Below are 16,764 nucleotides of genomic sequence, written 5' to 3'. Positions count from 1 at the left end.
TTTTAAAAAGTTACATTCCTGCTCTCCTCCAAACTTCTCAATTACTACTGCCACTTTTAAATTGTTCCATGCCCCTCTCAGATAGGGTCATGAGGATAAAAGGTGTGACACACGCTTCAGCAGGGTTATTCCATCATCCTTTTAGACAAAATTTCTTCCTTGCAGAAAATAAAACAGGGAAGTTCATCAACAGCTTTTATTTCTACCCTTCATATACTATAGCCTGTAATAATTTAAAACAATTGTCTTTGGAATGTGAACTTCTTTAACCTCTTCTTTCCTTCCTCTAGCCTCACAGATATTAGCAGAGTCTAATCTTTTTTTTTTTAAATATTTTCCTATCTGTCAAGAAAAATGCCACATCTGATAGCACTCATTCCTGCCATCCTTCCTCCACTTCCATTTTTAGAAAACAGATAATCAAACTTCACTGAGAAAGTGGGAAGGGTATTGGGATAGAAAAGAAACAGAACGTACTAACACCTATGGGTATTCTACATCCCAACACTGAAATCCAAATGGAACAATTTTGAGGTAATAAGCCCCTAAGGAAGCATGCTCAGGACAATGGGCACCCGAGCCAGTCACTGCAAACTCCAGCCACAGCAGCTCTATTCTCAGTTGTGCATTTGCTGATGTGAATCTTCCCTGTCAGAACAGGAGTGATTAAGATCAAGGAATATTCTCATTGGATTATTATAATTAGAACCTGTCTATATTATCTCCATTTAGAGTAGCTCACCTGCCTGGCTGATCTGCCATCATTTCAGCTTCATCACCTCAAGTGTTGTTTCTGCATCAAGTTTCCTCATATATTTTCTTTTCTCTACCTTATGTCCTTCCTGTACACTTGTACTGGCCTCTGCTTTAATACTTTTCAATATCGACTCCATAACTACAGCTGTCATTTCATGTATCATTCTTTATTCTCCCCAAATTGTCTACAATCAGAGTCTCTACTTCTTCAATTTTTAGCTAGCCCACTCTAGTTAGGATTCTACTGTCCAAAGACTTTTTACCGCCTCTTGCAAGACTTTCATTATTTTAGTCTCAGGTGTCAATTCCTTTGAAAGGCATTTTCTTTATGCCGTCTTTTAGAGTCTCTCCTTGTATGCTGATGATTATGATCTCGATAAACCTATCACTAATATCATCTTGCATATATAATGTATTTACTTATTTCTTTTATCTCCTTAGAGCATGTTACTATTTCATACATGCTTATTTTTCTATGTGCTTATTGTGTTTTCCCCAAATATGTAAAATTCATGAGTGCAGCATTCTTAAACTTACCTTTCATATAGTTGTTACCTCATACATATTTTATTAAATGAAGGCTTACTTCTGCCCAATTTCACTATGAATTCCAACTCTGAGTACCTATATAAAAACATGATAATGGTGATGCCATATACATTGGAATAATCATTATATTTCCTGCATCTTAGAATTTTGGAATGTTTTTCTTTTCTGTGGGGCAAGCAAATGAGAAGCAAATGGAGTCCACCATTCCAGTTAATTTCTCTTCCATTGTCTCCAAATCCGTTAACTTGACCAGAATCCCCCCAGGATAGATGATTAGTGATGAACCATGTTCAAGCTATTGCAGATGATTTATCATTTTTCTTGTGTTTATGTGCTATGATGCTATGCTTCTGCTCTTTATGTTATTAAATGTCATGAACAAAGTAACCTGATTTGGAAGCCAGATTTTTCATACCTTTGGAGAAAATGGTTGAAAAACTATTCCCCTTTCATCTTTCACATAACCTGTAACATTCTGGAAATTTTATTCACATTATTAGTATTTTTTATGGTAGAGAAAGCTTAAAGTCCAAATCTAAACAGCTATTCCCTAAATTCCAGGAGGATATAAATACATACATTTAAGTTAATGTAAACCAGGTAGATAATCATCTTGATCCAAGAAGGTGGACGACTTCTTTGGTATTAACTAAGAAAAACTAGGTTTTAAACGTATTTGGTTTTAAGAAGTACCTTTTAGATGTGAAATAAGGTATGAAATAGAAGAGCAAGAAAAAGATGAAGAAGGTTGTAATTGCTTTGGGTAGACAGAAGAAATAGGTATAACCTAAAGAAGTGCAAAGAAAGGATTTTGAGAGCACTGGATTTATATTAGAAAGGAATAAATCACTTGGTATGATGATGTTGTCTTTCAGGATATTGTAATTATCTTTCTTTATATTTTAGAAATAAATATTTTATTTTAGTTGTAGTTGAACACAATACCTTTACTTTATTTTTATGTGGTGCTGAGGATTGAACCCAGGGCCTCGCCCATTCTAGACAAGTGTTCTACCGCTGAGCCACAACTCCAGCCCCTATCTTTCTTTCTTGAAAGAAAATCTTTTTAGACCTTCTGAGAAAATAAGTACAGATTAAATATTTCTATTTTGAAAATATGAAATGTTCAACACGTCAAATCTATACTTTTTGAATGCCACCATGACACCAAAAGTGGAAAATTACATACCTTACTTCATGGATTGTAGTCAAAACTTAAGTACACTAAACATACCAGAGAATTACTTCCAGGATATGTTTATAAGGTATACATGAAACATAAACAGATTTTGTGTTTGGTCTTGTGTCCCATTCCCAAGGTATCTCAAATATGTATATGCAATATTTCAAAATCTGAACAAATCCAAAACACTTCTGGTCCTAGGCATTTTGGATAACAAACCAATATCTTTGTAATTGTATGTTTTGTTTGGTATATTCCTTTAGAATGAGAGTAAATGGTGAAAAAAATTTCTATTTTATTTATAGAATTTTCAAATGCCTAAGGAAAAAAGATATTTCAGATTAATGCTTAGAAGTGAGTCAACATTTAATATTTTAGGCAAAGGTTGCAAACATTTCGTATTTAGTATAGTTTACTGAATCATTCAGAGTTGTGTATTATTTTTCTTTTTCTGGTACTACTACTGCAGTATAGCAGCCACTACAAGGTTGTGTGGATTTGAGAAACACTCAGATATGTGATTAAAAAAAAAAAAAGGAACATTTTAAAGAACAGTCTAACCTCATTGTCTTTTTTTTTGCAGCTTGGATACTCTAATGTATTTTGTGATTGAAGAAGGGCTCTAAAGTAAAAATGTTAAAGCACAGCTTTAACTACTGACTTCCTTGAGGAGATAAAAGCATCCTTAACTCAAGAACATTTTTTCTTGTTTTCTTGATAACCTTTTCTTTTGGATCTTTGATTTTGAAAACATATCATCATCCTCTAATAATTTTGAAAATTATTAGAGGCTGATATGTTTACTGAGTCTCTTGAGTGTGTGTGTGTGTGTGTGTGTGTGTGTGTGTGTGTGTATATATATATATATATATATATATAGAGAGAGAGAGAGAGAGAGAGAGAGAGAGAGAGAGAGAGAGAGGCAATCTTATTCCTGGAAGATCATTTTCTTTACAGTTGTGTATGTTTTATTTCAGAGACTCACTGAGTTCTTAATTATTTTCTAAGGCATATTAATTTCACCTTCATGTCTAAGTATAATGCATAGAAATAGAATATCCTAAAAAAGAAGTTTGCTCTAATATCAGATTAAAGAGAGGTGATGATCTGTAGCATTTTAGCTTTGGACTTGTCACCATTCAGAGACCAGCTTTGCGATGGAAGAGTCTCCTACTCCCCACTCAGGCACCTTCTGTCTTCTGCCTCATCTTCCTCCCTCCAACATCTCTCTCCCCTCTTCTCCAGCTCTCCCCTGTTCTCCCTCCAAATATGGTGGTCCCTAGAGTTCCTTGGGTCTTTTTATACTGTGTTCTCTGCTTTGTAATCATAGCTCCTGTCAGAACTCTAAAATCTCCACCAGATTCCCCAAGCAAATTAACTTCCTTGACATGTTGGTGTCTGTCATGACACTTAAGTTGTATAGTAGCTAATGGATTTTACATCTCCACCGACGTGGAATCTCATTAAAAACTAAAGTATTATGACTAGCTTCAAAGAAATAGTGATTATTAGTTTAATAATAGTGATAAAGGGGTAATTCTTAGTATTATCAAATAATTTATTGTTAAACACTAATATTAGCATTTCTAATTCATTTAAAAACATGATTTAGTTTATTATACTACTTTTATTATGTGAAGTATAGTATATGTCAGTTGTAAAATATTGAAAACATAATATTTAACATTGCATTAATGTGGTTTGAAATTATAACTCTAACATTAAAAACAGGAAAGATTTAAATCATCTTGTTCTAAATTTATCTATATAGTTCAACATTTTATTTAGGTTAGGATTGGGTCAATAAACATCATGACATAATAATTTTATATTAAACATTTTATATATATGTTTTATATTAAACATTATATATACTTCATATATTTTATATTAATTATAAACTAATTTTAATTTTAATGCTATTGTTATTTTGTGTCACTTATTTACTATTCATGTTGGTGTAAAAGATGCAAAAGGAAATCTGAGAAAAACCTAAAAATCTCAACAATTGTTGTTGTATACATAGTCATATTTTACAAAAATTAAAGTCTTTCAGGTAATAAATTTGTGCTTCTGAAAACTGTATGCCTGTCACATATTCTTTAACTTTCCATAATCATGATTATAAGTTGTATAGGACAAGAAAATGCATTTGCCTTATGAAATAATTTCGTAACTTAAGTTAATATATTACCAAATAATGTCCTCTTCCCTTTCCAAAACTGATTTCTGCTTATATTATTCAATAGTAAAAAATAATGATAGTGTAAATGTAGTATAGTGTATTTTGTTCTTATATAGCCCATTTTTTCTAGGGCTTTGAAATATATGTAGAATAATAATCAATAGTTCTGAATAACACCTTTAAATTGATAATTATATCTACATAACTCTAGATAAATGTTTATTTTTTATATATTTTTGCAAATGCTCTGATACTGTTATTGAAACATATGTGATGGACACTTTATATCTTGCATTTTTAGTGAAAGATACAGAAAAACTTTGCTAGATATTGTCGGTCTCTATCTACCAAAAAGAACACGCAAAGCCTAAATTGAGAATAGGTTGGATGTGAGTAGAGATACTGGGTTATGTTACAGGAACACAGAGTTCACAGCCCTGAAGAAGAAGCCTTCTATGGGGATTGGGCAAACCTGCCTGGAAACAGCATACATTTTGCAGATCTAACAATTAATCAATGAGCTCTCATAGGCAACATGGATAATAAGGATTTGAGGGTGTTTTAACATTTAAATTTCTCCAAAATAATTATTTGAGCATAATTGCCAATTATCCTTAGGTACTATCCATCTTTTGATTGGAGAAAACATCATGGGTTTAATTTTTTAACATCGTCTCTCTCTCTCTCTCTCTTTCTTTCTAGATGACACGAGAACAATACATATTAGCAACACAGCAGAACAACTTGCCAAGAAGTGAAAATGCACAACTTTACCCAGTGGGAATTTATGGCTGGCGAAAGAGGTGCTTATACTTCTTTGTCCTTCTGCTGTTGGTTACCATGATAGTTAACTTAGCCATGACAATATGGATATTGAAAGTTATGAATTTCACTGTGGTAAGTACCACTATGATTTTACACCTATTGCTTTGGGTTCAAAGACAATCCAGCTCTATTGTCTTTATCGATTTAATTAAAAGTTATTCATCTTAATCTTTGCAAGTATGTCTTGAAACTTCCAAAAGAACCATGTTTTAAGACTACCTTAAATATACTTAGTCATGACAAACATATGGCTTTACTACCTGAAATTTAAGGGTGGAAAGTTTAGATTTTAAGATAGCACAGAACATTGATGCATTAAAAATCTAGAAAATATTTAACCATTAAGTATTAATTATTCTATACTATCACTGAGAATATTAGAAGTGAGTCTATACTTATATATACTTTTCATTTAATTAATATTCATATTATAAAACATGTGTGTTTGAATTATTTTACATAGATATATACCTCATATTTCTCTGTATTTTCTCTCTATACAATACACTTCATGGTGAAATCCAAACTCTGGAATTTCTCCTGAACTTCATGAGCTAACATCTAAAACCGCTATTAGATAGTTACCTCATTCTTTCAGAACACATAATTGGTAAATATAAGATAAATCAGAGTAAAAAAGAAATTTTATGAAAATGAACAACTTAATAGCAAAACGATTGTGTAACTTATTGCTAAGTTTGGCTTCAGTTTATCAAATGTAGATCTGAGAGCCTTACTTAACTGGAAAATAAATCACTGCTTTAGCAAAGTTTAACTTAATTCATTTTAGCTAAATCCTTAAATTTTTCTACTTTTTTTTTTTATCATTTCACCTATTCTTAGAGACCTCAGGTACTTTTATTTGCAGACCACAATTATTGTTTTGCATCTTCAAGCAGGTATCTAATGCAGGATGCGTAATGTCATAGGCATTTCTATATGGGTCTTAAAAACAAACAAACAAAAAACAACCTTTTATGGGCATTGATTTAGCAAGAACTTATTTCTGACTTTTCTAATACTTCATTCTATCATGAGCCAGAATCTCAAAAGGTAAAATAAGCCCAACATTTGCCACAGTGTAAGTCACCACACATACTGTGTATATAAAGAGCTGAAGAGGGCAGGTGGCCTAAAAATTTCAGAGAGAAAAATCCATAACTGTGCCAATCATGATACAAGAGCATATGGTCAATGGAGAAAAATGAGTTAAGCATTGATTCTGTGTTTTCCAGTACAACACAAATTTCAAGGAGTATTCTTAAAAATGGAAAAGAAAATATAGACAGGAGCCAATACATTTCCTAGATTAGAAAAACAAAAACAAAAACATGAAACCATATCCAAGAGATGGATGTGTGTTTAGGACCATGGTTCAAGGCAGGTTGAGTCTCTGGGTGGCTAGAGATGCAGTTCAGGGTTAGTAGGCAAAGTATTCCTTATGAGATTCTCAGGTAATACATCTGAACCACTCCTTAGTTTAAGACTTGACTCAGATTCCCCTCTCAGTTGAGAATATTTTGGCACAAATATTTCTAACTTTCCCCCATTGTATTCATCCTGAGCATTGCTTCTTCTTTTCCTGATTAATAGCATTAATGAGTCATTTATCACATAGTTGGGGCAATGTTTGTACCTCTGAAAATGCCTTCATAACAACCTTAATTATGAGCCAAACTTGCAGGTGCTGAAAGCAACTATTTCAACCTTTTTTTAAAAAAGAAGAGAAATAATTTCAATAATTTGATTTCTTCTATAAAAAAGAAAAGCATCTATCAAAAGATTTTGAAAAATGGGTTATCTCTCTCACTCTAGAAGGCCTTGAATCTATCTAGGGACCAGAATATTGAAGTTTTCAAGTAACAGCCATGTAAACTTCTCAAATGTATTCACATTACTTTAAAAAATGCACAAACTTCATAATTACATGACCACATGCCTCACACTCCCAATACCTTGCCCCATGCTGATACCAAGGCCAGCTCAGCCATCCGAAGGAAATAATTGAAACCATCATCAGTGTCCTCAGGATCCTCATAGGCCTCAGGGTTGCTGTCACCCATGGAGCTATCTAATTTGAACCTCAGCTGGTCAAGATGTGAATGCTAACCTAGTCTTGGGGACAATAAAAAGGGATTGTTACATAGGAATCTTAGTATATGTTTTTGTTTGTTTTGTGCCTTTTTAAAAACACCATTTTACATTTGTGACTTTGTAATTTATTTTCTAAATCATGATTTTACATTCATATAATTAAAAGGAAAACTGTTCTTGCTTCAACTATTCAAGTTTTTTTATATACTTCAAGTAACTGGACATATGAAATTATGATAATTGTATGTAGATAGAAAACACTCTATCCCAATGCAGTTTTTCATCACTGTTCAGAGAAATTCATAATTACTTAAGTAGTTAAAGATTATTGCAGCTCAAACTACTGCAGATTAAGTTGTATACACCTGAAAAGTGAAATAATTTGTAATCCTCTTACATTAGAGCAGTAAAAAGAAAAAAAAAGAAAGAAATCAATTTCATGTTTTCACTAGTGCATTATGTTTGTATCTATCTCGACAGAAAATACCAAACACTGGTTGCCATACTTAGCAAGAAGCAGAAAAATGTGTAAATTGTTTGGGGATTACTATTGATCTGCACAAAATGTATTTCACTTTCATTATAACTCTTGCCATCCAATACATGGAAATATGTGGCTGTTAACATCTTTTATTTGAGCAAACTGGGCATGTTATTGTTATCAAAATATTGTACTTTCAGCTCAGCAAGGTTAGCTGCCAGTCTGTTTTATGATGTTGCTTGGAGGCCATCATTATGACCAATATTGTGCGTGATCTGATAGTTGATATGACCTTATTAACTTCTATTTCTTATTTGTAGAAACTAAAATCATTCTGCTTATTGAGATGCTCCATTGCTGAGAACCAAGTAAAAGGAAATGAATTTATATTGTAGGATGAAAGACTTAGGATAGATACAAACAATAATTTCCTGGTTATGAAAGTTGATAAGTATAGGAAGAAGTTGAAGAGTAAAGATTTTGAAACTTCATTCTTCCAAGATCAGAAGAACTCAACTACTTGGCTGTTGTTCTCTTTGTTTGATTGGTACAATAACTTAATGGTTCATATTAATGATCTACTCTTGAAGGTCTATCAAATCCAGGTTTTCTGCTGAGGCAACATTATTCTCCAGTTTCAAGTCTCATTCTAAGTATATTAGCTTTATATTTGAAAATTTAGAAAGATATGATTTTGAATATTTATTTTAACAGTAAGGTTACCTCATCAAAGTTTCTGGCATCTATCTGCAACATAATTCTATTAGACATGTTAACTAGCTAGAAAAAGAAAGGATAAAAATATAAATGAAATTTATTAAGCCAAATTGGAGAACAAAGTCCTGAATGTTGTGACTGAGAAGTTAGTAAAAACAAGATGTGGGTAATAATTAAAATAATCAATTCATTGAACAAATTGGGAAAAAAATATGCATAGAGGCTTCCATCAACATTTGTATGAATGGTGGCTGAAAGTAAATTCCAAGAGAAGGAGTCATTTAGGTTGGCAAAGGAACTGGCAAATTTTTGGTTCAATTATCTGTGTATCTCTAGGGGTCATTTTTCCAACAATCCCTTATTTGATCACTTAGTATCTTCTTAAACTCTTCATGATAAACAAACCATCCCATTCAATCACTGTAATAGTTTTATTAATGATTAGATATGTTAATATTTTATTGTAGACTCCCCATATATAAGTTCAAACATGGCATTATAATTCCATTATTTCAATATCCACATACATTTATTAGAAATTTATCAAGATTACTGTGTTTTCACATACACACAAATGTGTGTATACACACATGGATCCTTGATCACATTTTCTTTGCATGACTAAGAAATTGGAATATGTTAGGGAAAGGGTTAGGGAAATCATTTCATTTTCTTTAGTTGTTACTTGCTTTTCTTTCTTTTTTTTCCAATAGAGCATTATACTCATATATAATAATGAATTTTATTTTGACATATTCATAAATGCATGTAACATAAATTTCTCAGTTTCAATCCCCAGTACATTCTCTTTCCTCTATTTTTCCTTCTTCCTTTATACTACAGGCATTACATTTATTTATTTTTTTCTAATTCTTGAATTATGGTTGTATATAAAAGTGTAACTAATTGAGATATATTAATAGATGAACATTACATAGTTTAATCGATGTCATTTCATAGTTCCTCTCTTTTCCTACCCTTCCTCCCTTCCTCTCAATCTCCTTCCTCTACCTTTCTAGCTCCGTCCATTCATCAGAAAATGAAATAATGTCATTCTTCTTTATGACTGATTAAAGCTCCATTGTGAACATACACCATATTTTCTTTATCTATTCATATGTTGATGGGCACCTAGGTTTTTCTTTTAACTTGACTATTCTGAATTGCACTGCTATAAACATTTGTATGCATATATCACTATAGTATGCTGATTTTAATTTTCTTTTTTTTTTTTTTTTTTTTTTGCTGGTACCAGTGATTGAACTCAGGAACACTTGACCACTGAGCCATATCCCAAGCCCTATTTTGTATTTTATTTAGAGACAAGGTCTCACTGAATTGCTTAGTTCTTGCTTTTGTTGAGGCTGGCTTTGAACTTGCGATCCTCTGGCCTCAGCCTCCTGAGCCGCTAGGATTACAGGTATGCACCACCTTGCCTGGCCTGATATTTTAGTTCTATCCGATAAATATCAATAAATGGGACAGCTGGGTCGTATAGTGTTTCCATTCTTAGTTTTTTAGTAATCTCCATTCTGCTTTCCAAATTGATCATACTAATTTACATTCCTACCAGTAATGCATGAGTGTTCATTTTCCTAGCATAAAATCTCAGTATAGTTTGATATGCATTTCCCTGATTTCTAAATGTTGAATCTTTTCCTTTTTTCATATATTTGTTGGCTATTTATTTATATTTCTTTTCTTGAGAATTGGCTGTTTACATCATTTTTTTGTTTACATCCATTATTGTTTGGGTTGTTTAATTTATTTTTGGTGTTATTTGTGTATTTTGGATATCAATCCCCTGTTGGAAGAGTAGCTGGCAAAGAATTCCCATTCTGTAGAGTTATTCTTCAAACCTGTTTGCTTTGCTGTGGAGAAGCTTTTTAATTTGAGGCCATCCCACTTACTGATTCTCGGTTTTATTTCTTGAACTTTAGAAGTTTTATTAAATAAGCCAGTGTCCGCACCAATATATTGGAGTGTTGACCTTGTATTTTTTTCTAGCACTTACAGTGTAAAGTGCTATATGTAACAAACTCAAAGCCAACATCATGCAGATCAGAAGAAAACTGAAATCATTTCCTCTAAGATCAGGAACAAGACAAGAATGTCCACTCTCACTTCCCCTATTCAATGTAGTTCTTGAAAGACTAGCCAGAGATATCAGGCTTAAGAAGGAAATTAAAGGAATACAAATAGGAAAAGAAGAAGTCGAATTATTTCTGTTCACTCACAACATTGTCCTATACATAGAAAACCCTGCTCCTCCCCCAAAATCCATTAGAAGACTTCTAGAGCCATAAATTCAGCAATGGATACACAATCAACATACAAAAATGAATAGTTTTTCTATATCATAATAATGAGTCTGCTGAGAAAGAAACCAGGAGAGCCATTCCATTCCCAGTAACCTCAACAAAACAAAACAATAAAATAAGGAGGTAAAAGATTTCTACATTGAAAATTATAAAACATTAAAAAAAAGAAGTTGAAGAAACTTCAGAAAATGGAAAAACTTCCCATGTTCTTGGATAGGTAGAATTAATGTTGTCAAAATGGCTATATTACAAAAGGAGTCTACAAGTTCAATACCGTCCTCATCAAAGTAACAATGACATTTTTTCACAGAACAACAACAATAAAAAAAATCCTAAAATTCATTTGGAAGAATAAAGACTCAGAATAGTAAAAGTAATACTGAACAATAAAAACAATGCTGGAGGCATCACAATAATGAAACTCAAATCACACATCAAAGAACAGCATAGTATTGTCATAAAAACAGACATGAAAACCAAATGAGTAGCATAAAAGATGCAGAGAGAAATCCATATAGATACAGTCATCTTATCTTTGACAATTGTGTCAAAAACATACACTGGAGAAAAGACAGCCATTTTTAATAAATGTTGCAAGGAAAACAGCCCATCCATATGCAGAAGAATGAAAATAGACCCCTTGAAGACTTAGAAATTAGACCAGAAACTTGTAACTTGTTTTTATTAAATTAAAATATTATCTGTATTATATAACTACAATTATATGTTTACAGGAATATCCATCTTTTTATAGCTGTAGATCAAAGTAACTTCTACTTTTTCTATCATATTTTGTTTCCTTTTAGTGTAACTTTCTGAAATTTAGGCTACAAATATTACCATCCTTAGTTGTTTTTCTTTCTGTCTTAAAGCTAAAATGTTAAATTCTTGAAAAATATGAAATATTATTCCTTTCAGAATGTTAAGTTTTGTGCTCTTTCTGATAATTGTTAAATGAAGTACCATATTCTCCTGTTACTCTTGACACCAATTTTGTCATCTTCATCATTAATCCAGTAATATTATTCAGAGCCACTATCAATCTACCTAAGATGGTTAAAGTACATTTGAAGTACATCATTAGTTACTGTAGGTTTCCAAAAAAATGTTACTTATAGTTTTTGTAATTTCACTCTCTAAATGGGACTATTATTTTGAATGAACTTTTCTGTTTTAGTTGGTTTTTTGACCAAAAGACCAGACAAGGACGATGTAGAGGAAGAAAAGTTTATTTGGGGCTCACGGTTTAATAAGAGATCTTAGTCTGTAGTCGGGTGACTCTATTGCTCTGGGTCCATGGTGAGGTGGAATATCATGACAGAACATGGCCACCAGGAAGCAGAGAGACAGCCTATTCACCAGGGATAAAATATATACCTCAACAGCACACCCTCAATGACCTCCCTTCTCCAGTTATATGCTATCTGCCTATAGTTACCATCCAGTTAATTGATATCAGTGGATTAATCCACTGATTAGGTCAAGACTCTCATAATCCATTCATTTCAGCTCAAAAAATTCTTGTATTGCCTAATACAGGAGCTCTTGGAGGACACCTCAAATCCAAACCAAAACAGCATCTTCATATACCTAGCCGGTTCTTTAATTTATTAAGACTCTGTTCTTATCCCAAATGCATTTTACTTCCTATTAGAATCTTCAGAGATAGATAGACATATGTGAAACTCACATTTGAAATAACACAGATTTCATTGTTTTTGTTTTGTTTAGTTTTTTTTTTTTTTTTTTGTACCAGGTATATTGAATCCAGGGGTACTTAACCACTAAGTCAGGTCCCTAACCTTTTTTATTTTTTTATTTTGAGTCAGACCTTGCTCAGTTGCTGAGGTAGGTTTTGAACTTGTGATCCTCCTGCCCCAGCCTCCTGAGCTGCTGATATTATAGGCATGCATTACCTCACCTTCTTGGTTTCACTATTTTTCAATTACTCTTTTCTTTTTTAGCCTCTTTATCATATTCTTTCTATATGATCTTGTTTATTATCTGTTTTCCCTTCCCCAGATAGAGAACAAGCTCTCTATAAGCCAGGATTCTTGACAATTTTTCAACTTTTGTGTTCCCAAGGATAGTTTCCATTAGATAATCAGCCTTTCATAACTATTTATGGGATAAATAGCCATCCTTGACATTACTTGCATTGGAAACCAGGTAATTTTTCATTTCACTATGATTTATGCACTTACAAAGGGCTGGCTGGAGCTGGGAAGAATTGATGCAAGAGGCACCAGTATTTCTAGGTCTCCCTGTTGCTGTTTAAGCCCTCAAAACACAAGAGACAAGCTTCCCTGCTATACATAGAAATATTTACTAACTTCCACTTTGAGAAAATAGTTTTGTGTCTACAATAACAAATTGAATGATTCTCGGCAGATTCTGTACTTCAGATCTTACACATTTTAGTGGATTTTTTTGTGTGAGTGTCTTCTAACTATAGGATCAAGTTCTGGTTTAGATATGGTGTCCCCCAAGAGCTCCTATGTGAGACAATGCAAGAAGGTTTGGAGAAAAAATGATTTGGTTATGGCCTTAACCTAATCAGTGAATTGATCCCTGATGGGATTAACTGTGCGGTAACTGGAGTCAGGTGGGGTGGGGCTGGAGGAAGTGTTTCATTGGAGGCATGGAATGAGAGATATATATTTGTAACTGGCCCCATAGAGTCTCTCCCTCTGATCATCATGTCAATGCTTCTCTTTGCCACACTCTTCCGCCATGTTGTTCCTTCCTCACCTGGAGCCCTGAGGAATGGAGCTGGCTGTTTATGAATTGAGACCTCTGAAACTGTGAGCTCTTAAACTTCATTATAATTTTGTTGGTGGGGTCTTTTAGTCACAATGGCAAAAGAGCTGACTAAAAGAGGTCATGTCGTCAGCAAATAGGGATAGTTTGAACTCTTCTTTTTCTACTTGTATTCCTTTAATTTCTTTTTTGCTTTGGCTAGAGTTTCAAGGACTATTTTGAATAGAAGTGATGAAAGAGGGCATCCCTGTCTTGTTTCAGTTTTCAGGGGGAATGCTTTCAGCTTTTCTCCATTTAGAATGACATTGGCCTTGGGCTTAGCATATAAAGCTTTTACAAAGTTCAGGCATGTTTCCACGAAATTAGAAGGAACAACAATAACAAGATAGACATTACACATTTAAGGGAGGCAGGGCAAATCCTAAGTATGCATGAGTTGTATAAAAACTACCATTATTAGCAGTTGAAATTATTATGAAATATTATATCCTATAAAGGATTATACATACTAGATTATATACTAAAGGTAAAAATACTACTAAAAAGAACAATAAAAGGAATACCTGAATCACCATCATTTAAAAGGAAATATCTCCTGACTGTTGTGGTTTGGATGTGAGATTTCCTCCAATAAGATCATTTGATAAATAATGCAGGGATGTTCAGAGGTGAAAAGACTATGAGAACAGTAAGCTAATAAGTGAGTTAATCCATTTGGTGGGTTAATAATTTGAAGGGATTATTAGATGGTAACCATTGACAGAGAGTCATGACTGGAGGAAGTCACTGGGTCATGCATGCCCTTGGAAAATTTATTTTGTTCCTGCTTCCCACAGTCTCACTCTGCTTCTTGGCTACCATAAGCTGAACATCTTTCCTTTGCCATATTTTTCTGCCATGATCTTCTTCCTCACTTTCTTTTTTTTAAAATTTTAACATTTATTTTTATTTTATTTTTTTATTTTTGGTTGTTCAAAACATTACATAGTTCTTGACATATCATATTTCATACTTTGATTCAAGTGGGTTATGAACTCCTATTTTTACCCCATATACAGATTGCAGAATCACATCGGTTACACATCCACTGATTTACATATTGCCATACTAGTGTCCGTTGTATTCTGCTGCCTTTCCTATCCTCACTTTCGACCCAGAGCAATGCAGTTAGTCAACCATGGACTGAGTGTCTAAAACTGTGATCCAAAATAAGCTTTTCTTCCTCTAAGTGGTTCTTGTTAGGTATTTTGGTTACAAGAATGACAATCTGATTTAACACATAGAGATAACCACAATGCTGAATATTTTCTCAGTTTTTCTTTAGTTTCATATTTGTAAATATGTGTGTAGAAACTTCAAACACTATATTGCTTTTAGTGCAACAATATGTTTGTGAGGATTATCCTATGTGTTACTGCAATTTATTTGCTATTGTAAATTTCATGGAATAAACATTTCATTTCTTTATCCATCCTCCTAATAATTTTGTCCAATGTATTTTTTTGTTTAATTTTCTGTCACAATAATGCTATGAATATTTTTATATACCAATATTGATAATGTAGTTATATTGATAACAGTGGATCGTGCGAGTGTAAGATTCTTTAGATTCTGAAGGCCTAGATTTTTACATTACAACATAACTCTTAACAGACGATTGCAAACTAAGCTAAACTAATTTACTTCCTCTTAAATCACAAATCCAATGACCTGTTTATCTTGTGAAAACCCTACTTATTTTTTTTTTGGTTTTGTGTCCCTTTCAGACAGGTTTATTTTATATTTCCTTATGTTATGTCCTTATTCATCCATCCTGTTACTGTAACATGATGTACTATATAATATTAGCTATATAATAATTGCTTATCTAAATATGTATCTTGTCTCTACCAACCTTCCCTCTCCCATTAATGTGGAAGTTCCTTAAGGAACAGAATATATTCTTAATATTTTTTTTATCTTGGCATCATAGCTGGTTACATAGTAGGCACAATATTATTTTTCTCGAGTACTTATAATATACGAAAGTCCAGATTCACTTTCAGTAGAGATCCTCACATTTAATATTTGAATTTTTCTTATTGTTCTCTCAGTTAAAACTACTTAGTTCCCATTTTTAAATGAAATCTCCTTTTCTCACATTAATAAATGGGTATTATTCAATTCCTTTCACATCTTTCAGCCAGTCTGAATAGCTTCTCCTGATACAGAGGCAAAATAGTCCACTTTCTTCCCAGAATTCCAAAGCACTATGGTAAGATACTTTTTCAGTTCCTTGAAGCTCCAATTACTAGATTCAGTTGACTCCATCAGTAATAACTACACTCAAGCACCAAGTTTTTACATTTTACACTGCACAAAAACACTTGGATATTATTTCAGTTTTACACTATCCTACTTCGTCTTCCTTGAGGCAAGGTACATTGATAATTCAGTGGCACCATAGGTTGACAGTTACTGGTTGATTACCACCAACCACCACAACTTTATTTTTTTTTTAAGATTTTTTTTTTTTAGTTGTTGATGGACCTTTATTTTATTAATTTATTTATATGTGATGCTGAGAATTGAACCCAGTGCCTCACACATGTGAGGCAAGTGCTCTACCACTGAGCCATGATCCCAGCCCCCAGAACTTCATTTTTATATTCACTAATGGTACATAACCAGGAAAACAAACTTGGATCTCTATTACCTGCCAGTGGAATCTTATCCTATACAAAATTGCTGATCAGTAGCAACATTTCCTTAGATTTCTTTTATTTCTAAGTAATGACTAAGCAATGGCTGAAAGCATGAACTCTGGAGCCAGATCCTTTTAAACAAATTCTATTGCATTCATTAGCTATGTTACTTAGGATACGTTATTTAAATTATGGCCAATTCCATCCTT

The 16,764-nt window shown here is 32.9% G+C and overlaps 1 protein-coding gene across 1 annotated transcript in view; it reads left to right on the top strand.

Annotated features, from left to right (window-relative positions):
* The first annotated feature begins 5,211 nt into the window (after window positions 1-5,211).
* Sgcz (sarcoglycan zeta) overlaps window positions 5,212-16,764 on the top strand; it is a 452,049-nt gene continuing 440,496 nt past the window's right edge. The window contains exons 1-2 of the mRNA XM_077792646.1: window positions 5,212-5,229; window positions 5,376-5,570. Of these exons, the coding sequence (XP_077648772.1) occupies window positions 5,376-5,570 (195 nt within the window). The 5' untranslated portion in view covers window positions 5,212-5,229. The remainder of the gene's footprint in view (window positions 5,230-5,375; window positions 5,571-16,764) is intronic.

This window comes from Urocitellus parryii, chromosome 14, assembly GCF_045843805.1.
Source record: "Urocitellus parryii isolate mUroPar1 chromosome 14, mUroPar1.hap1, whole genome shotgun sequence".
Classification (NCBI taxonomy): Eukaryota; Metazoa; Chordata; class Mammalia; order Rodentia; family Sciuridae; genus Urocitellus; species Urocitellus parryii.
This window is presented reverse-complemented; position numbering and strand designations above follow the sequence as displayed.